Here is a 22,429-nt window from a genome sequence, read left to right as displayed (position 1 = left end):
TCATCTGTAGCCCAAAATTCACTTTTAATATATAATAGTGTGTACTGCTGCAGCAATCACATAATGCAATACCGCCATCTGTTGTTCAAGAACTAAAAATACATCATGTATTTAATCCAAACCCATTAAATTTTAAATTGAAAGTGAAAAGAAGCCAGTAGTATTTTACATATGCAATTGTCAACAATCAGAAGGTTTGTTTCAGCAAAATTAAAGACAACAATGCAAAAAACCACATTTTTAATGAAGTTTTATGGTAATATATCATCTGTTCATTTTCTTTAAAAAGAAAAAAAAGCTCAAGCTATTTTTAAATAAATTATCCAAAACAATATTTACAAAATCTCCAAAGGTAATTTCAATTATTCGACAATTAAGTATCAAGTTTCTGAAAATTATAGGTATATGATTTGTTTCATAAAATTCTAAAATATTACAACTAAAAATACTTTAAGCTTTTTAAATATCTGAAGGCCAGTAATTTTTAAAGAACTAGGCATCTTAATGCAGTTTAATGCTCCAGAGCAGTTTACTCACAAAAATTAATAAGATTACATGTGAACTGAAGTATTGCTACTTAAATGCTACAAAAAACACAAACAGAAGTTTAAGGGACCTGAATATGTCAGGCCAAAAGCTGAACAGGATGAAAAATGAACTTCAAGTTCACAAAGACAAGAAAAATGTTGAACTCTTCCCATAACCTTATTACTGGAAAAATTTAAAAGAGCTTAAAAACTACCAAAATAATTTAGTTGTCATGGCTAAAATAATTTAGTTGTAATTAACCAAAATATTTGAGAATGCACATGAATGAACTAGATTTTCCCTTTGTCTCTTTAAAAGGTGAAGATTCTAATTAAGTACAGTATGCATATTCACTCTCAAACATAAGGTAAATAATGCTTAGGATTTAAGAAAAGAGTTCACACTCATTTGTGTATATAACACACAAAATAGTACAAAATCAAAATTAGGATAATTTGGTAGTCTTTGGGTTCAAACACATGCTTCATACAACAAAAAAAAGAGGAAATTCCTGGGCCTAGATGACAGATACATGAAACTAAATATTTCTGTGTTCTGTGAAAAAATTGTAAACTTCTTTAAAGAAGAAACAAAAGCTAGACTGTAGAGATCCCAAAACTCTCATGCATCCTATTTTATCAGAGTAATGAAGAGTCCTAAACACTCTTTTAAATATATTAAAACAACTTTTGAAAATGTCATATTCCACTAAAGCACTGAAACTTGAGCCAAATTTTTCATTATGCAGACCTTCAATTATAGGAAACTGAACAGAGAGAATCCTCTTCAGTTATTATAATATAAAATACATAATTCCTTTTGTTGTAAAAAGCCATTTTCTTCTCATTTCTCAGTTACTTTGGTCTCATTTCAAAAGAAAAGAAAAACATCCTTATATGATCTTTTTTTAAACCATGCAAGTTTTATGAGTAAATATAATGTAAATTATACTTTAGTAGCTTAAACAAAATTTTTTTTTTTGATACCAGGGATTGAACTCAGGACCTTACACTTGTGAGGCAGGAGCACCGCCACTAAGCTAAATCCCCGGCCCTTAAACAAATTTTTTTAATTTATAGGAAAAATATCGGTCACAATGTGCCAATTAAACTATGCAGTATCTTTACCATAGTACTAAGAAATGTGCCATTCAGCTCCATTTTTTTCTTTTGTTTTGGTTTAAAAATTTTTTATTAGTACCTGTTTGCAGTAATGTATATTCATCATGAGCTGGTACGTGTAATAACACGTCTTAATTCTTTTATTACTCCCCCTCTGCTGACTCTCCCCTAGCCTCTTTATTTTTTTCAATTTTAGTTTTTTGTAAGTACGTATTTGCAGTACAATCACATTGCTTGTGGGGAGTTGATACATGTACATAACACATTTCAATTCTTTTTTTAACCCCCTTCCCCTCCCTCCATCTATTGGTGCCCTTCTCATTTGCAAAAGATTTACCTCCCTATCAGCTCCAATTTCAGTGACATAATAATGTAGTTCTATAAGGTGTATTTATCCCTAAAGCCACAAAGACAATGGTAAAGTCTTCCAGAAAATTATTGTAACATATAGAAATTAATTATATGTATTATGACTTTTCAAACTGCAGCATTTTAAGAACTTATATAAAGATCTGTTCTATTAAATTATTCACAACCTTCCAAACGATGGAGTTACTCATCAACTAACACGCGCGTGCATGCATGCACGCACGCACGTGCGCACACACACCACCATGCTCTAATTTTCTTACACTGGCTTCTACTGTAGTCTTTGATTTTACTTAGGATATCAAATCTGTTCTCTGCAGGAAAAATATTGGTCACAATTTCCACTTTTAAAAATGCTGCTCAGGGACCAGGGATTTAGCTCAGTGGTTCTGCTGCTTGCCTTGCAAGTGCAAGGACCAGAGTTCAATCCCCGGTACCAATAAAAAAATTTAAAAAAATTAAAAATGCTCATCTTCTATAACTTCAACCCATCTTTTACTTCATTACCATTCTCAATTTGCTCTCCTCAGTGAGAGGGAAATGTGTGTGAAATCCTTCAAACTCAATTCCTTCTAGATCACAAAGGAATGTTTCCTCTCACAGGCTACCATTCCAAAGCTCCAAGTATAGGATTCCCCCACTGCTCATTAGACATACTGCAATGCCACAAGCTATAGACTTCATTTTACATTTAGATATCTCCAAATTATTTTCCCTCCTCAAATTCTAGTATTATGAGTTGTTTTATTTTTGTTGTTTAGGAAAGTAGGAAGTAGGGAAGCTACCAAACCTCTTTAAGGCTTCCATTTCTCTCCTTGAACATGAGTGTTGGAGAGAAAAGAGAGAAAGACCACCACTCAATGAGCCAATAACCACTGTAATCCCTGCCACAACTACTACTTCATTTTTGTTGGGAGTCATCTCCTAGAACAATCCACTTCTACCACCCCTGTGCTATTAGATCCTCACACAAAGGCAATTTTCAATAAAATTCTCAATTTTCTACACAGAACAGTAGTGGCAAAAATGACTAGAAAATATGGTTTATGAACAATAATCTTAGCTCATGCAAATAACCCAATACAAGCATATCCCATTACAAGAAAGTGCTTTTAAAAAAGATCTTCAGTCTATGGTTTTCTAGCACATAGAATATATGCATACAGTGTATACATATGCATACATATATACATATACATCTATAAGGTAAAAGCTTAGTTTGACATACCCACATGTGGAAAATTTACAAATCCACAGATATCCTATTTTAATGTATGAAAGGCTTCGCTTCTCTTTATATTCTGTAACTTTTTATGGCTTATATCTACATGTCCCCCAAAGCCTCATGCACTCATAGATGGGGCTTTCGGGAGGTAGCTGGCTCATGGATGTGTGATACTGGATTAGTCTGATTGGTTTAGTATGTTCTGGGTATGGATAATGTGAAGCCCCACAACAGATGTGGGTGGCACCAACCAATAGGCTTGTAGCTTGGATGGAATATAAAAGGAAAGAGAAAAACGTCTGCTGCTTTCTGCCTGCCCTGCCATGGACTGCTTCTCCTCTGCTATGCCCCTCTGCCGTGTCGCCCTCCCTTGGAGCCAACCAACTGTGGAATGAAACCTCTACAAAGTGCAAGCTAAAATAAGCCTAAGATTAATCCTTTAATTTGAGGTTGTCAGGTATTGTGTCCTAGCAATGAGAAAATAAGACATAACTCTTTTCATGTTCAACTTCTGAGCTTCACAATAATGATAAGATTCAACTGTATCTAGAAGCTGATAGCCACCCCATCCCTTGCACTACAGATACTCTGCATATGATCAGAGTATAATTTATTTTCACTGTAATTAAAGATGGATTTAAAAATCTCCTTTGGCTATTTACAGAAAGAATTTCTACAAGGGAACCCTGGGTTACATGTTTTTAAACATGTACTGTTCAACACATAACTGAATACCTCATTGTAAATACTCATTAGTAATACAGTATAATTTTAAGTCAGAAATCAAGAATATTTTCTATTTACGTTTCTACTGGGTAATGATTTTGTATTTATGATTAAGGTGGTGGAAATGGACCAGAGAGAATACTGCTATCTATAACTAAAGAAACCACTTACTTCCAACACCTAAACCAGCACAGAAATGAATAAACTGAGCATGTTCCTGTGGCATAGCCTGCAGTGGACTTTCTCTCCCTCCCAAAATTCGTAAGCTTCTAGTAAGAGTCACATATAAAAGGCTTTAAAAGAGAAAACAAAAATTTCAAAATGTTGGGCAGCAGAAACTACTCTAATAAAAACTATTAGTGTCAGGAATTGTGGTGCACACCTGTAATCCCAGCATTCAAAAGGCAGAGGCAGGAGGGTTGCTGCCGAGTTAGAGGCCAGCCTCAACTACACAGCAGGACCCTGTCTCAAAAAAACAAAAAAGTTATTATCATTAGATTTCCAAACTGAACCACCCTTAGGACATCAACTTTCAGACACTAGATAGCATAATGCAGAGGTGAGGCTGTGCTGAAAACTTAAGTCTCAGCCTCAGCTCTAGCGCATTATTAGCCACGTTTCCCTTCCCCCAGCCTTGATCGCCTCATTCTAAACATGAAGTAACTTCAAGCTGGTTCTTTCATGTGAACCTTGAGATCACATACATAAAACACCTAACATACATTAGGCTTTTAACCAAGTTAGCTACCCTCCCTAAAAATGTGTACAAAAATCTTGATTTCACTTAGAACTAGCCTGCCCAACAGAAGCATGCCATTCCACACATTTTCCATTTAGTTGTATTTCAGAGAAGTTGAAGCTGCTTCTTCAGCTTCTTGCAGAATTAACTGACTTTCTATCTTGGTATATTTTACAATATAGTTAAACTCAAGATATTAACCTGAAATGTCAGTCACCAGTTCTTAAAGCGGAGATAAGCATGCAAAATTTACTTTTATGAAACTTTACACATTTTAAGAAAGTTCATAATTTATGTACAATGAGCATGATTTCCCTAAACCCAAGTCCAAACAGAAGTGTAGCTTTCATGTTCTTCAAATTCTGCGGGCCACTAGTATGGTTCCTTGATGTATTCCTTATGCTAACACATCCCATATTTTAATTAATTTCGTCCCAGTGACCCCAGTTAAAAATTTTAGAGATATTTCAAGTTAAAAGGCCAGAACCAAGAAATATGGTATGCATTTCAGTCATTTAATTATAACAATATATCCTCTACCAAATAAACCAGTGTTTGTTTCTGCAAAGATACTATTTCCTTAATTCAAATACAAGACACTATATTCTATCAACATCTCAAAGCATTTCTAAAATATAGATTATAAAACTTCTCAATACAACAGCCCCTACTACTGCCCCTATTATTAAAAATGAAATACATTAGAAGCTTGAGCATTTACTAAAATAACTTTTAAGATTTAATATAAAATATGAAAGCTGGGGCCGGGGATTTAGCTCAGTGGTGCCAACGCCTACCTTGCAAGGGCAAGGTCCTGAGCTCAATCCCCAGTACCAAAAAGAAAAAGTATCAAAGCTGTCTAGACAGGCGTGGTGGCACACAGCTGTAATTCCAGCACTCAGAAGGCTGAGGCAGGAGGATTGCTGCAATTTCAAGGCTAGCCTTGGCTATATAGTGAGTTCAAGGCCAGCCTGAACTTCACAGTGAGATCCTGTCTCAAAAAAAAAAAAAAATGAAAGCTGCTCCTTTGCCAAAAAAGATCAGCCTTCTTGTGTGCTAGAACCCAGGACTAGTTTTCATATCTTCACACCACCTACCACTCTACCCTGTAATACATAATATGTTCGGAAAATGTTTCCCTAATGAATAAACTGTGTACAAGTACACAAGGAAACTATCAAGAACTTTAACAGCACATTCATTTTTAAATGATGTTTCTTAAACTATGGCCACCCAAGATAAACAACTGTGGCTTGGATAAATTTGTCCACAGATATTTCATGTACATAATCCACTTCATTAGGGCAGAGAGTAGGTATGAGTCCTCTAATGGAATTGTGGAAGAGCTGGGAGATTCTGAAGATACCCAGAAAGATAACAATCACTGCTACTCTTTTAGAAGTCCTATAGAACTGTTTTCAGAATCAATTAAGATCAACAAAATCCCCCCCCATTTTTTTTTAACTAAAACAGCATTGTTCAACAACGTATCACATACCTCACTTACCACATTTGCCCTCAAAAGACCCCTATTTTTAACACCAAATGTATTCTAAGGTTATGAAGATTTGCCACCAATGAGAATACTGAAAATAATTTACCAGTATCTCCAAAAGAAGTCACTCAAAAACAATCACAGCATTAACAGAAAAAAGTTTAACCTACAAAAATTGAAGAACATTCACAAAATGTATGCATTCAGGTTATATTTCTTTAAAAACCAAAAGTATCCATAGGGAAAGTTCAAATGCTTCCCATGATACCAATTTAATTATATTATTCTTCCAGTATCCAAGATACCAATTAATTGTTCTGAGTTTTAGGGAATAATATCATTTCTCCTCTGTAAGTTTCATTATTTGAAATGAGAAGCAAGTAGGCTAACAGTCTGCTTAAAAGTTTCAAACCACCTTTTCCCTCAAAATCAAAAAGGGTTGAAAAGAAGCAGTAAGTAACAGCTAACTGATTTGACTAAGTCTTTATGAAGTTTTACTATGGAATAATTATATCCTAGATTCACAGTTAAAAGCAACAATTGCAAGTGTCTACCCACACAGTCTTTCCTCCCCAAACAGTAAAAATATCTACAACTGGTAACTGAGAGTTAACTTTAATTTTCTCTGAATACTGTTTTCAATTATACCTGAATACATTATATATAAGGTATGTCTGACACTTATTTTATATCAGTTATACATTTGATATTTTTAGCTCTACTTTTGATTAGCAAAAACACTATAATTTATGAATAATAATCTTTATAAATTCCTACTCTTCCACAATAATGGAAGACATAGGCCAGTGACGGCGAATCTTTTAGACTTTCAATGACACAAAACAGCCTGCTGTGGCACACATGTCATAGGTTTGCCACCACTAAATAGGCAATCCAGAAAACATTCATACCATGTATTTAATTTAAATAGAAAACGTAGGGGGCAGTTCTGTAATAGAGCACATTCTTAGCATGGACAAGGCCCCTAGTTCAATCCCTAGCATCACCACCACCAAAAAGATAAAAACAAAAAAAACCTCTATTGAGATTTCCTTCTTTAGTGTCTTATAAAAGTTAATCTTATACTTTCTGAGCCCACAGGATATAGACTAGTGAAGGTAGAGGTCCTACAGTCTCCTGCATTCAAGCCAGACTAGAATTAAAAACTGATTATAAATTCCTAAAGTGAGGACAATCAACAGAATGTAAAATTAATACAAACATACATAAGTAATACAAGTATATAAAAGTAATATACAACATTAGTAAGAAAAATATATTGTATATTCAAATAATTGCTTCCTTGATTCTCCCTTCTTACAGAGAAATCAAAATTAGGTGTGCATATCAAAGCTTAATATTCTTATTAAAACATATCAGGACTGTTATTTCATATAGAAGAGTACTGTCATGAAACACAAACTACTACCTTAAAATGTTTTAGATATTTAATATCACTTAAGAAACACTTGGTTTTCATGTTTTAGTGATTCTGGAAGCCTATTTTGAGTGTTTTTAATTTAAAGGACCAAAGAGTTAGGATTGATTTTTTTGTCTAGAATAGCGACCAGGAGCCGTGTTTTCCACTGTCTATGTCACTTAAAATGAGATACAATTCTCTTTTCTCAGCTGTAAAGTAAGGATGCCAATATTTCCTCTTATTAAAAGACTAAACAAGATGACAGATACACAACTCTGGATCAGGGCCTATCACAAGGCATTCAAATTAGGGTTCCCATTTAATATATACACAGGCAGATACAGAAATAGATGTGTGTGCATGTGCTGGTCAGTATGCATACACATTTCCTACCTCTGGCCACTCAGAGAGCCTAGAAGTAGTGACACCTGATGATGGCAATGAAAAGCACAGCTACTGCCCAGATCTGTTTCTAAATGCTGTTCTCTGAAAGAAAGGAATCAGGATTCCTGGGAAAAGTGATTGCTTCCAACTGTGCAGAAGGAAAATATATTATGATGAGAACAGAAGCTAGGAGTGGTAGAACACACTTGTAATTCTCTGGGAAGCTGAGTCAGAATGGTAACTTCAAACTCACCCTGAGCAACTTAAGGCCTTAGCAAGACCCTATATCAATGGTGGCAAACCTATGGCACATGTGTTATTGTGTTTTCCTTTCAACACAAAAGATGTTAATGTAGAGTTGTTTTTACTAAATTAAAACCTCAAGATTCAGGTTTAATTGCAGTGTTGGCACTTTGCAATAAATAAGTGGGTTTTGGGTTGCAGTTTGGCACTTGGTCTCTAAAAGGTTTGCCATCACTACTGTATATCAACATAAAATAATATGAAGGGCTATGGATGTAGCTCAGTGCAAAGGCCCTGGGTTCCATTTCCATTATTGCACCAAAAAGGGGATGAGGGTGTGTGGAATGTCTCATGTGCCAGAAAATAAGGAAATACTCAAAACAATGATAGGGGCATGTCCAAGAGACAAAGGAGCCAGCCTACAAGAGGACCTAATGGCACAAATAGGGACAATACAGGCAAAAATCAATGACAGTATTACACTACACCTCACAGAATAAATATCCTTGAGTCTGTACTGATATAAATAACTGAAGTGTTTGAGGAGAGCTCTTCCTTACAGAAGAACTCCAATTATTAAGTGTAGAAGAAAAGAAAAAATCACCATTAAGCAAACACTACAGTAAGAATTATTGCAGACAAGAACCACTGTAGCTACTAAAATTAGTAAGGAGGCAAAAGGTTGAAGCGAAACAGATTTATTTGCTATGAGAAAAATAGCAACATTATTGGAAAGAAACCTGAGGGACAAAAGTTAGCACACAAGGTTAGTGATAAGACACTGACATCATGACCCCAGCAGGATACACCACCAAGACTACTTCTGTGCCCTCCTTGCCAGAAACACATAATCTCATTTCATGAGAAGATGTCAGACAAACCCAAGTTGAGGGACACTCTATAAATACATCAGTTTTCTTTAGAAGTGTCGAGGTAATAAAAGACAAAAATTTACGAAGTGTCACAGATTCAAAAAGGCTAGGGTGATATCACAACCAAATGTAAGGTGAGACCGTGGACTAGATCCTGGAATAGAAAAATGAAGTTCAAGAAAAAACTAGTAAAAATCAAGTAAGACGCAGAGTTTAGCAATACTAATTTTAATTTTCTGGTTTATTAATTATACTATGTAAGATGTTAATATTAGGAGAAGATAGGTGAAGGGCATATGGAAACTCTGCAGCTTTATCATGCTTCTGAAAGTCTAAAATTATTTCAAAGTAAAAAGTTTTAGAAGTTATTTTAAAATATGATGCCCATAGTTATCTAGCTACTGAACAGTATCTATGATTGCTTTCCTTTAAAATCATGACATCATGCTAAATACCCTTGAATTGTCAAAGCTAAAATATCTATTTCTAAAACTTGTAATTCTAAAAAAACATTAATCAATAAGATACATGCAAGGTCTCATTACCTGTAATTGTATAGCCATAAGCAGCTAGCTGTCCAGCCATATATTCTCCATCTGAATTATTATGTGAACAGCCCCATGTTCGTATCCAAATTTTCTGTATGCCTGGAATAGTGCTGTCGAGTAATCAATACAAAAAGTAAGTCTCGTGTCTGCGTTGGTGGTATAGTGGTGAGCATAGCTGCCTTCCAAAAAGCAAATCTCACTAATGATTTTTAAAATAAAGGCCAGTAGATGATCACAAGGCACATTACCTGAAAAACAAACTACAGTCAATTCACAACCATTCACTAAATGCACCAATTTAATTCAAAATCTGCTATTACATCAAAAGCCTAACATCAAGATAAAATAACCACAGAATTTAAGAATCTCTGTTTTAAAAAATCTCCTTTCTTCTGAATTGTATTTTTAATTTCTACTACTAATTCAACTGCTAGAACGATTCATGGAGCCAAGCATGGTGGTGTGCACTTGTAATCTCATCTTCTCAGGAGGATGAGGCAGGAGGACATTTCAAAATAAAAAGGGCTGGGGACGTAGCTCAGTGGCAGAGCAATTGCTTAGCATTGGTGAGGCCCCAGGTTCCATCCCCAATACCTAAAAAAAAAAAAAAAACGAAAGAAAGATACATAACAGTACCAACAGCACAGAAAATGGTTCCAGCAGTAATAGGAAATAGGGAAAGCTTAAGTGTATCTTTCCGTTTATAGAATCCTATATAGTAGTTGCAATCTCTTATCTAGTTTAAAATTGATATAAACAACTCCAAAATTAAAAATTGTGACCTACAACATTAATAAAAGTATTCCATATATAAAAATAGAGTTCAAGGGCTGGGGATTTAGCTCAGTGTCACCACACCTGCCTTGCAAGCACAAGGTCTTGAGTTCGATTCCCAGTACCAAAAAAAAAAAAAAAGAGTTCAAGATGTAATATCTTTAAGAAGAAAAAGATTCTCAAGTTTATAATTTGTAGGTTAAATGAAATTACTCAAGAACTTGCTTAACACAAGCTTAATAAACTCCAATCACTGAGGTACTGGGGGTGGAACCTGGAGCCTCACCAATGCTAAGCAATTGCTCTACCACTGAGCTACGCCCCCAGCCCTTTTTATTTTGAAAAGTCCTCCTGCCTCATCCTCCTGAGAAGATGAGATTACAAGTGCGCACCACCATGCTTGGCTGCATGAATCATTCTAGCAGTTGAATTAGTAGTAGTAATTAAAAATACAATTCAGAAGAAAGGAGATTTTTTAAAACAGAGATTCTTAAATTCTGTGGTTATTTTATCTTGATGTTAGGCTTTTGATGTAATAGCAGATTTTGAATTAAAATAATTACATGTATTAAAACTTGCAACAATTTATAGTTAAAAAACTATAGTTTTATTAAAACTGTACAACTACATAATCCTTTCTGGCAATGTTATATTAGAATTGCACTGACTATAGACATTTATAGGAAAATGGATACATGTTGAGATCTTAAGGCTAAACAAAATAAACCAGACACAGTTAAGTATCACACAGTTTCTCTTACATAAGAAATCCAAAGTATAAATAATTTAAAGAGCAAAATAAAAGATAGAAGATAGGAAACTGTAGACTTTCTACAGATGGAGAGGGGATATGGGGATGAAGGAGGGAGGAGAAGGGGAATAAAAAGGATTAAGATGTGATATGTACATGTACCAACCACCCATGATGAATGTATTATGTACTGCAAACACGCACTAAAATAAAAAATTTTAAAAAATAATTTAATGGACTAGGGTCCTACAACAGTGCAAACAGGACAATAATTTTTTTTTTTTTGAGACAAGGTCTCACTATGTAGGTTTCAATCCTGCCTCAGCCTCCCGAGTACTGGGATTACAGGTGCGTACCACCATACCCAGATAACAGGACAATAATTTTTATGCCCAATGCCTTTAGCTGGTCTTTAAGTATTCATAAATTTCTTAAGAATAATCAAATGTCATGCCAGGCACGGTGACACACATCCACTACTTGGGAGGTTTAGGCAAGAAAATCACAAGTTTGTGTCCAACCTGGACTCAATCTAGTGAGACCCTGAGCTGGAGGTATAGCTCAGTGGGTTTAATCCCCAGAACCACCAACACCAAGAAAAAAAATCAAATATTCAAAACACCACTATCTCATAAGAATCCCAAACTATAATTTCAATTTTAAAGTAATACGGAATTGCATACAACCACAGTAACAGTAAAGAGAATCCTATTGTCCTAGGCCCTGCTTTCAAACAATATCCAATTTGACATCTTTTTTTAACCAATTATTACCTTGCCAAACTTAAAAGCATTTAAATAAACAAAATCTATACTTCCTATCAAAAGCTCAAAGATTCTAAAAGAGACATTAGGAGCATCAGACTAAATTCTCTCTTGGAAGGAAAAACTTAAGAATTTCAAGGAAAAAAGCTTACCTATCCCTTGGTGGACTGCTTTCCTCTTGCAAATATGTTTGGGTATTTCTTCTTCGCACCTTTGGAACAACATGCCTTCTTGCAAAATGTCTATCTTGTGGCTTTGAATCTTCCTGTGACACAATATCCTCTATGTCATCCAGTAGCATATCACAGGATGCAGAAGGCATCTTCTCTATGATTAAACAAATCAAAACAACACAAGCTTTCTGACAATCTGCTTAACACAGCATCACCTATGAAAAAATTCTCAAACTTGAATCTAATCAAGGCTTTAAAATCTAACTTCTATTTTACACAAAATGCAGGAGATAAACATAAAGAAACATCTAGACAACTCTTATTGATAGGAGGCCATTCCAACATTCAACTGAACTATTTCTTCAAATCAATACCATGGAGAAAAAGGTAAACAGAATTTTTTCACGATTAAAGGAAGCTTAAAATGCTTAACAAATCTCCATCAGCTCAGAAGGACACTGGAGCTGAAGACATTCAACTGCCAGTGCTCTGACCAAACTTCAGATGCTACTGGCCAACCATCTGTGATTCCATACTGCTGGAACATTCCTTGTCTCCTTGGGGCTGGTAGGTCTCTACCCTCTGGCTGCGGCTAAACCAAGAAAGACAGCAAATGCAGATTTCTACAGAAATTATGATTCCATTAGAAATTTTGAGGAGATAAAGAAAGCTGGTATCTTTCAAGGCACAGTGAGTGTGGAATGTAAAAAAATTTCTTTGGACCGAGTTCCACAGAAGTTTGTCACTGACCTGTGTTCCTGAACTATGAAAGATGACTATGTGAGTTAAAGAATTGTTTCTCTTGATAAATAATTAACAAAAATTTTAAAGCCCTAACAATTAATGCAATTCATGTTCTTGATTGGATCTTATTTTATCCAACCACCTATGATCTATTTTGGGAATAACTGGGAAAAAGATCAGTATATGAATTAAATATTAGATAACATGATGACCTTATTATAAATCAGTACATATAAAATACTGTCCTTATGTTCAAAAATTTTATTTTTAGAGATAAACAGTAAAATTTACAGGTGAAATATTATGTCTATAATTTAAAACTCCTCAGAAAACAAAGATTAAGACAGGAAAAATCACAACTCTTAAATCTAGAAAATAGGTAACTAACTTTCAATTATCCTATGATACTTTCCTGAATGTTGAAAATTTTTATAATTTTTTTTGAGACAAGGTCTCACTATGTACTCAGTTGGCCTTCAGCTTAGTATATACCCCAGGCTGGCCTTGAACTCACAGCAATCCTGCTGCCTCAACCTCCCAAGTGCTGGGATTAAAGGCATACACCACTATACCTTGCTAAAATTTTTATAATTAAAAAGAAAATGGGGACACAGCTTGCAGGAAGTTAGATATACTTTTCTCTATCCCTCCCACAAAGAACACTAGACATTGTGGGAGGGATAGGGGAACTCTGGACATTAGCTATAAAACAAGTAAGATGACTTAAAAAGATGAAGAGAAGGCAGACAGGGTAGGAACCTCAGGGCCCAAGGAACATGGTCATGAGTTCCTTGGGTTTTCTTTTAACTCCTATATCCCAATCTTGGAGCTGAAGAAGCGAGCAATACAGACATGCCAACAGATACCAACAATAGCAGCTCCCCACCCACCAAAAAAGGTGTCTTTCTTATAAATGAACTAAGAAAAGGGCAGCTTAGCAAGATAGAAAACTGTTAAATAATAACAGTTCTACTCCAGCCAAACACACACAAACTATAGTACCACTCAGGCAAGCCACAAGGGCCAACAGGGAGTGGGGAGTCTTGACTTCCACTCTATAATAAGGTACCCCCAAATACCCCACTGGGGTAAATTCAAAGAAGACCAAGTAGGGTCTTTGAACATTAAAACCAACTGACCAACCAGTAAGGCAGCTCCACCATATTAATATCAAACTGACACAGAGATTTAGAATAATCCCTATCAAAGTTCTAGCAAAACGTTTTTGCAAACATGAAAAACTTATATGGAAAACTAAAGCAACCAATACATCTAAAATAATTTGGAAAAGATGTGTAGAAGGAATTGGTCTACCCAATTTTAACTCACTAGATAGCTATATTAACCAAGACTGTGGTATTGATGGAGAGACAGAAACAGACCAACAGAAAACCCAGAGACCCAAATAAATATGCCTAACTCATTTTTCACAAAAGTACAAAAGTAATTCAATTCCATGGAGAAAGGAGCTTTTTCAATAATTAGCACTAGAGCAATTAGATATTTCTAGGGAAAAAGACAGAACAATGGCCTGAGAATCATACCTTATACAAAGATTAACTCAAAATAAATCATGGACTTAAATGTAAAATTAGGAGAAAAAATGATAGGAGAAAATCTTCTAGACCTAGGGCTAGGTAAAGAGCTCTTATACTTGACAACAAAAGTTTAATCCTTAAAAAGAAAAATTGTTAAGTCATATGTCATCAAAATTTAAAACTTTTGCTTTGACAAGGGCCCTGTAAAAAGATGGAAAGTCAAGTTACATTGTGGAAGAGTATTTGCAAACCACATAGCCAACAAAGGACTAGTTTCTAGAACTCAAAACACACCTGTAATTAGTAATTAGAAAATGGACAAAAACAAAAGAAATTTTACCAAGAGGATATACAGAGACCAAATAATCACATAAGAAAAGATTCAACATCACCCGCCAAAGACACGGAAACCAAAACCACAATGCGGTATCATAACATACCTGCATCCCTATATTAGAATGTGTAACATGAAAAACAGTGAAAACAGCAGACACTGGCAAGGATGCAAAGAAATGAGATCATTCATACAGTCTTGGTAAAAATGTAAAATGGTACAGTCACTCTGGAAAACAGTTTGGCATTTCTTGAAGACCTCATCATGCAACTATAATAGAAAACAGCAGCTATATCCCTGGATGTTTTTTCCAAGAATAATAAAGATTTATATTCACTTAAAAGCCTATATATAGATGTTGATAGCACGTTTCTTTGTAATAGTCAAAAACTAATGTCTTACAAAGAGTAGTGGTCAAGCATGTTCAGTTCACATATAGCATAGAATACCACTGAGCAATAATTCTTTTCATTCATATCACTCAATGAACAGAGTGGCTCTACCCAAGCTTATTTTTCTTCCTGTTACTCTATAATACACTCTTTACAACTATAACAATTATGCACTATGAATCAGACAAACGTGTTCAAATCTCAGCTAACTTTATATATAGTTAGTAAGAACAAAAGAAGTAGCCCAATGTCAATTAAGACTGGTCGCAACTAACATGCATACCACAAGGTCTTGGTAGGACTTCAATCACAGGCCTCCCCTTCCTAGACTCAGGAATGGGGCACATGACCCAAGTTATACAAAGTAACCCTCCATCTTGATCACAATGACTGGCTCAGGGTCAGCCATGACAAGCTGGGCCACTCAGAAAGGACTACAAGCACTTCTATGCTACAGCTAATAGAAGAGATGGCTTCTATTTTCACTGAAGTGCCAAGATTGGGAGGATGTCATCTTGGGAAATGCCAGGGGCCATTCTGTCTGCCACATGGCGGAGGTCTACCAAAGTAATGAAGCCTAATAGAAAGTATGCAATAATAAGCCATATTGACACTATTTCAGCACCTGGATCCAACCACTGCCTGAACTCAGGTGCTACTCTGCCCAGTCATGTGAGTCACCAAAGTCCCTCCATGCCTAAACTGCATTGGGCTTTCTGCTCTTGCAAAGAAAAGCCTTGGTCAGCTCAGCAATCTAGGTAAGGTGAAATGAACCAGGTTAGTCTTTCCCAATATGGTTCTAGTTATTTGTAATATCTCTCATATCTCTCATTGAAAAAAAAAATGATTCCATTGTCAAAGAGATTTAGGAAAGTCTACCTCCAGATTCACAGTGCATATCATTAAAGACTATGGAGAACTGCAGTTTAAAAAAACCAAAAAACTTGAAACTCATTTATCTTCTAAGAAGTTTCTAAGCCTTCCTTTCTTACACATCTCCTCTCAAAAAGTAAAGATGGGACTGAAAGCAGAAGACCTGAATTGAGGCAGACCCTCAGCCCTTCCCACATTCTGCACAGATGGATGGCTTTCTTCTTTTACTGGGAAACAACCCTTTGTCCATGCACTCTACCTTCGAATCGGTTACTGTGAATGAAATGTCTGCTTCTCTAAGAGCAACCCTACTCCAACCAACTGAAGCGCAAAATTCCAGCAATACTCCCTCTTCCTGTATGTATCATCACTAATGTCTCTCTACTGAATCATCACTATCCAGAAATAAACATGTTATTTCTCCCATTTAAGAGACAAAAATACAAGGGAAAAAAACCTAAAAACTCTCTTGAGTCCACTTCTTCCTCTTAGCTCTACATTTCTCTCCTTTAAAGAAAAGCTCGAATGGTCTATATTTACAGTCTCCATTTCCCATTTCTAATTATCTTACGAAAGACTTTCACTCCCATACACACACTCCACCAAAATTGCCTGTCATGATTTCATTGACTTCCAATGAAGTATACCATGACCAATTCTCAGTCACCTTAGGTCAGTGATGGCAAACCTTTTAGAGCTTTCAATAACTAAGAGCTAGCTGCAACACGCATGCCGTAGGTTGGTCACTACTGCCTTAGGTGATAAGATTTGCAACATTTGATACCAGTGACCATTCTCTCCCTAAGGCTTTGCTGGCTCTTCCAGGATGCCACACTCCACTCACTCTCCTCCACCACATTAGGCACTCCTAAGTCTCCGTGGCTCCTTCCTCATCTCTCCAACTTCTCAACATGGGAATGGCCCCATGGCTCCATGACAGGGACTCTTCTCTAGTTACAGGCACTCCCAAGGTGATCTCATCCAGGCCCATGGCCTTGAAATATCAATTACATCCTTATATAACCAACCCCAGTCTTCTGAATTTCACACTCATGTCCAAATGCCTACCGAACACCCCTGCTTGAATGTCTAATAATTATTTAAAGTCAAAAACAGAACTCCTCTCCCTATATCACTAGCTCCTCTCACAACTTTCTCCATTTCTTTTAAAGGCATCCCCAACCTTATAACTGCTTAGATCAAAAATCCTGGAATCACTCCCAATTCCTTTCCTTCCTTCACCCTAAGTCCATCCACCAACAAAATCCTGTTGAATTTACCTTCAAAACCATCATCAACTCTTCACTGGAATACTATAATACCCAGGCCTTCTAAGTTCACCTCAAGCTTCTGATGAAACCCTTCCACTGGTATTTCATCTAAACAAAGGCACAACCAATACAAAGATCTGCAAGGACATACACAACCAGTCTGTTACCTCTGACCACATTTCTTACCAGTATCTCTTCTCACTCTGTCAGCCAGATGGGTTTCCCGGCCACTTCACACCCACCAGGTCTTACCTTTGCCTGTAATTCCCTTATTCAGGATGTCCGGATGGCTCCCTCACTCAACCCCTTCAGGACTTGGCTCAAATATCATCAGCTGAGCCTTTCACCAACACAACACACACACACACACACGCACATGCACACTTGCTATCGCCCTCCCCTGCTTTGGTTTTTTGTTGTTGTTTTTACAGTGCTAGGGACTGCACCAGGGCCTCTCGTGTGCTAGGCAAGTGCTTTACCACTGAGCTACATCCCCAGCCCCTCTGCTTTGTTATATTATACTACAGCTCTTCATCACCTGCTTAGCAGATTTTGTTTTTACAGTCTTTTCTAGAATATATACCCCATGAGGATAAAGTTTTTTTGTGTGCTTCACTGTTTCTTCTCAGGTGCCTAGAATGATATCCAGCACTTTGCAGTAAATAAATACTATTTTTACTGTAGACTGCACAGCCTAACAACATTTGGGCCTGCTTACCTCCGTACTCCACCTCCCACTATTCCAACTGTACCACTTTACTATGGTAACCTTTGAGATACTCTGAGTAAGCCAAATGACTGACTCCACAAGCTTCACACTTGCTATTTCTCCTCTGGAATATCAGCACCCCAAATATTTGGATGGCTTGCTGCCCACTTCTGTATTCATATGACACATGCTTGCAAAGGCCTTTCTTAGCCACCTTATCTAAAATAACAACACTGCTCAAGCATGCCCACTCACTGACCCTGCTTTATGCTTTATTTTTCTACACAGCACTTATCCACCTGACACCATATACATGATTGCATGTTTCTTTCTCATTTCAGCACAAGCTCCATGAGCACAAAGGTATCATTTCTTTTTTACCATTATCTCTATAACACATCTAACAATCCCCAACACACAGCAGGCATACAATATTTACTGACTGAATAAATATAATGTTTAAGATGAACTTACCTAGTTTACAATATAGGAGGAAATTCTTATATTGACAGGGAGTTGAAGTAAAAACCTAATCCTCTGGATTTCTTCTATCGCTATTATTTTATTAAATAATTGAGAAAGGTTACAATCAGGTAGTGAGTGCCTGCCTTTGAGTGTTACTAAGAACTACTGAAGGATAACGGTTTGAATATTAAAATGTTTTTTCTAAAAATGACACAAGTTTAATACTCCATACACAACTGTATATAGATTCACCAAAAGAAAATAGAATGAAAAAAAAGGATGAAAAGAGTCCACTACAGACAGCACATCATTAGAGTCAGGAAAGCAGAGAACATTGCTGAGCTCTGTATTTATAGAAATAGAGTCTAGAGACGCTAAAGGATTTGTACACAAACAAAGCTAGAATTAGAACCTTGGCCTCCTTTCAATATTATGCTCCCTAGTACACCAACATCTCTGATCCAACACCAACACCCTATTAAGAAGCAAGATTCTGCTGGGCATGGTGATGCATGCCTATAATCCAGCACTGGAAGGCTGAGACAAGTTCAAGGCCAGCCTGAGCTACACAGCAAGACCCTGTCTCAAAACAAACAAACAAACACACACACACACACACACACACACACACACACACACACAAAGGAGTATGATTCCCCTACAGCAATGGTTCTCAGTCTTGAGTGCTCATTCTAGTCACCTGAGGAGCTTTTGAAAATTACCATCAAATCAGGTTCAATCCCCAGCATTTGCAATAAAATGAAGAAGAAAAAGAAAAGAAAATTACCAACAACTGAGCACCAAGCCAGCTAAATCAACCTCATGAATGGAGACTGGGCATCAATATCTTTCCAAACTTTCTGGTAATTCTCATGGGTGTAGTCACAGTTGTAAACCAGTGTCCTAAATTGGTGTTTTTCATAATGTGGCTCCGAGGATTACCATCATGTGGAACTAGTTAGAAAGCCCCCACTAAAGACATACTGAATCAGACATTCTGAATAAAGCATGATAAGCTTTAACAAGTCTTCCAGATGATTCTGATGTACATTAAAGTTTGAGACTCTGTCCTAGAGTAGTTTCATAGAAGCCATGTAGAATGCATGTCAAAAATCCATTCCTAGATCAGATGATTTTAACTACAGTCCAAGACAATTCAATGGAGAAAAGAACAGTCTTTTGAACAAATGGTGCTTGAAAAAAATGGATAACCACATACAAAAAATGAAGTTGGAGCCCTATCTCACTTCATAAACAATTAACACAAAATGATCACAGATAAGAGCTAACACTATGAAACTAAGTAACATGTATAAATCTTCATGACATTAGAGTAGCCACTGATTTCTAAGTTATGACATCAAAAGCACAAGCAACAAAATAAAACACACAGACTTCATCAAAATTAAAATTTCATGCTGCAATCACATCAAGCGAAAAAGACAACATATACATGGTAAAAAAAAACACTAGTCATGTCTGATAAAGGTCTAACATCAGAATAAAGATTCAACAATATGAACAACCCAAATTAAAATATGGACAAAGGATTTGAGTAGATATATCTCCAAAGAGGATATAAAAAAGGCTGGGGCCAGATTCAGCTCAGTGGCACCGCGCCTGCCGCCTGCCGCCTGCCGCCTGCCGCCTGCCTCGCAAGCCCAAGGTCCTGAGTTCAATCTCCAGTACCAAAAAACAAAGCAAAACAAAACAAAAAAAGGCTGATAAGGGCACGAAAAGATGTCAAAATCATTGCCCATCAGGGAAAGGCAAATCATAACTACAGTAACATATCACTTCACACTCACAAGGATGACTAGAATTAAAAGATCACCCAGAGGGAAAAAAATAAAACAGAATTAGAAAAGGTAGAGAACTGAGCCTTGAGAAATCCAAGGAAAACTACCCTATAATGGAGATCAAGCAGCAGTCACCAAATCAAAAAATAAGTGAGCCAAAGATGGCAAAGGAAGAGAGCACATTATGTGGACATGAGGTCAGTGCTACTGAATGAAAAAGACTAAATAAAAATTTCTCTTGCATTTAGTCATGGAATTCATAGCATTTCTATGGAAAAATGGTAAGTTTCTAAGAAATTCAGTTACTTTTCTGCTGTAACATGTCATTCAAACAAGGTTTAAAACAAATCAGTACCTTGATTATCTGCAATTAGCCTCAAATCCTCTTGAAAGATAAGTCTGGAAGATAAAAACTGATTAGAAAATGCCAGCACCCAATTCACTCACAAAACCACTGTAAGGACTCTAACACTAGCTAAAAAAAAAAAAAAAAAAAAAAAAATAGACTTCATAAAAGACTGCTTTATACAGCAGAGTTGATGTTCCACACTATTTCAACCTTCTTACAGATTACGACAGTTTAACTGATGTTGCCGTAACTATCAGCCAGAATATGGCTCTCTTACAATTAAAAAAAAAACAAAACACGCTACAACGCCTCGGCCCAGTGAAAGTAACTAACAACTACAAAACGGGAAAAACGGTAATGAGCAAGGTATCCAAGTCACTTTGTCCCCAAAAGTGACGCGTCTCCCGGAGATTCAGAGAGGGTTTATTCAGGAAAGAACAAAAAGTGAAAAGGCGAGACAGCTGCTCCTCTGCCCAACTTCTGTTTACATCCTTATTAAATACTCTGCTCCTTGAAAGCTACACGGCGCAAGCCTTGTCACGTCCCACAAATTCAATAACTTAGACAAATGAGGTCAAATCTGACTATAAGGCAAGAGTTCCTAACAGGCCAGCAGCACTTGTGGCCAACGACCCTGTCCTCCCTTCAGGTAGGACTACCTGCTTCCCAATTCCCCCACCCCAGCTGGCAAGTAACCTTTCATCTAAGAAAACAAATTGATCAATTGGCCAGAAGACTAAAACTGCAGAAACACGGCTATGCCATAAAAGGAGTTCTGGCCACATTCTGCTCCACAGTGACCTATTTGCCACTCTTACCTAGCAGTCGGGAAATAACAAACCAGTTCAAAGTAAGAGAAATCAACACGCCGCTTGCCGGAAACTGCAGACTAAATGGAGCGCGCCATGACACCTACGTCCCGCCACGTTTATTTACGCATGCTCTGCTACGGTGGCCGGGAGGAATCAAATTGCATCCTTGCTGGAAGCTCGAGTTCAGATTCCTTCGCTTTTAAGGACGAGTGTAGATTCCCGAAAGTCCTCAGGTTCTTAGACTCTCTTACCAGCTAAGTTCTACTGAGCTCTTACAATGTGTCGGACACTGTGCTAAACACTACATAGACATCACAATTTATTATTAGTATTCTTACTTTAAAAGAGATACCCGTGTTTCCCTGAAAACTAGACCTACCTAGAGATCAAAAATGCCAGGCCCAATCAGCCTATTCTTGCCTTGCCATTTCAGAGTAGCCATAGAGCAAGAGAATAGTGAATTATAATCTTCTGCATGACACTGGCCATCCCGATAGTAACAAGGTTATTAATTACAGCTGAAGTCTATTTTCCAGTTAGGGGAAACACCGGCTTTGGAGTTTAAATACAAGACTTGCCCAAAGTTATTCTATCAGTAGTAATTGCTCCTTGAGCTGAATCGATCCTGACTCCCAAAGAACCCTTGGTTTTTATTGTATTACATTTCACTAACATCCTCAAACTTTTGTAGAAAAGGATATAGAAAGAATAGTTGGTAGGTTAAAGTTAATATAAATCCTTTAACACCAATCAAGTGGTAGGGAGCTGTTGTGGATTTTTTTTTTCTTTTTTTAATACTTGTAAAGTAGTTAAGCAAACAGAGAGGGGGCAAAAAAACCCTTTTTGGAGTATCGATTCTGACCTTTGCTTTACTTACGTTATCTCAGTTTATTATTCTTTATCCAAGACACTATTTGAACTTCAGTTTACCAGAAGGATGTCTCCAGTTTAAAAAGTGGAAAAGACAGACCATGTATACGAGTCAGTAATCATGTATTCTATGCCCCACCT

The 22,429-nt window shown here is 36.7% G+C and overlaps 1 protein-coding gene across 8 annotated transcripts in view; it reads right to left on the bottom strand.

Moving 5' to 3' along the window:
• Positions 1 to 21,614, bottom strand: part of Cdkal1 (CDKAL1 threonylcarbamoyladenosine tRNA methylthiotransferase) — a 627,362-nt gene extending 605,748 nt beyond the window's left edge. For 4 of the 8 annotated variants that reach the window (XM_021260566.2, XM_087181222.1, XM_087181224.1 and 1 more), the window contains exons 1-3: positions 21,425 to 21,562; positions 12,112 to 12,286; positions 9,668 to 9,780 (exon numbers count right to left, since the gene is read on the bottom strand). In XM_021260566.2, coding sequence (XP_021116225.1) covers positions 9,668 to 9,780; positions 12,112 to 12,281 — 283 coding nt within the window. In that variant the 5' untranslated portion in view covers positions 12,282 to 12,286; positions 21,425 to 21,562. Of the gene's footprint in view, positions 1 to 4,351; positions 4,367 to 9,667; positions 9,781 to 12,111; positions 12,287 to 18,467; positions 18,548 to 20,612; positions 20,657 to 21,424 lie in introns of those variants that run through there. The other 4 variants (XM_021260567.2, XM_021260565.2, XM_021260569.2 and 1 more) reach the window with 4 other exon arrangements.
• Between the last annotated feature and the right edge of the window lie 815 nt (positions 21,615 to 22,429).

The sequence above is a fragment of the Heterocephalus glaber genome, unplaced genomic scaffold (assembly GCF_053883595.1).
Source record: "Heterocephalus glaber isolate CG9 unplaced genomic scaffold, H.glaber_assembly_v1.0 deba00001472, whole genome shotgun sequence".
NCBI classification, from domain to species: Eukaryota; Metazoa; Chordata; class Mammalia; order Rodentia; family Bathyergidae; genus Heterocephalus; species Heterocephalus glaber.
Note: the sequence above shows the minus strand (reverse complement) of the source record. Positions and strands in the feature narration are given on the sequence as shown.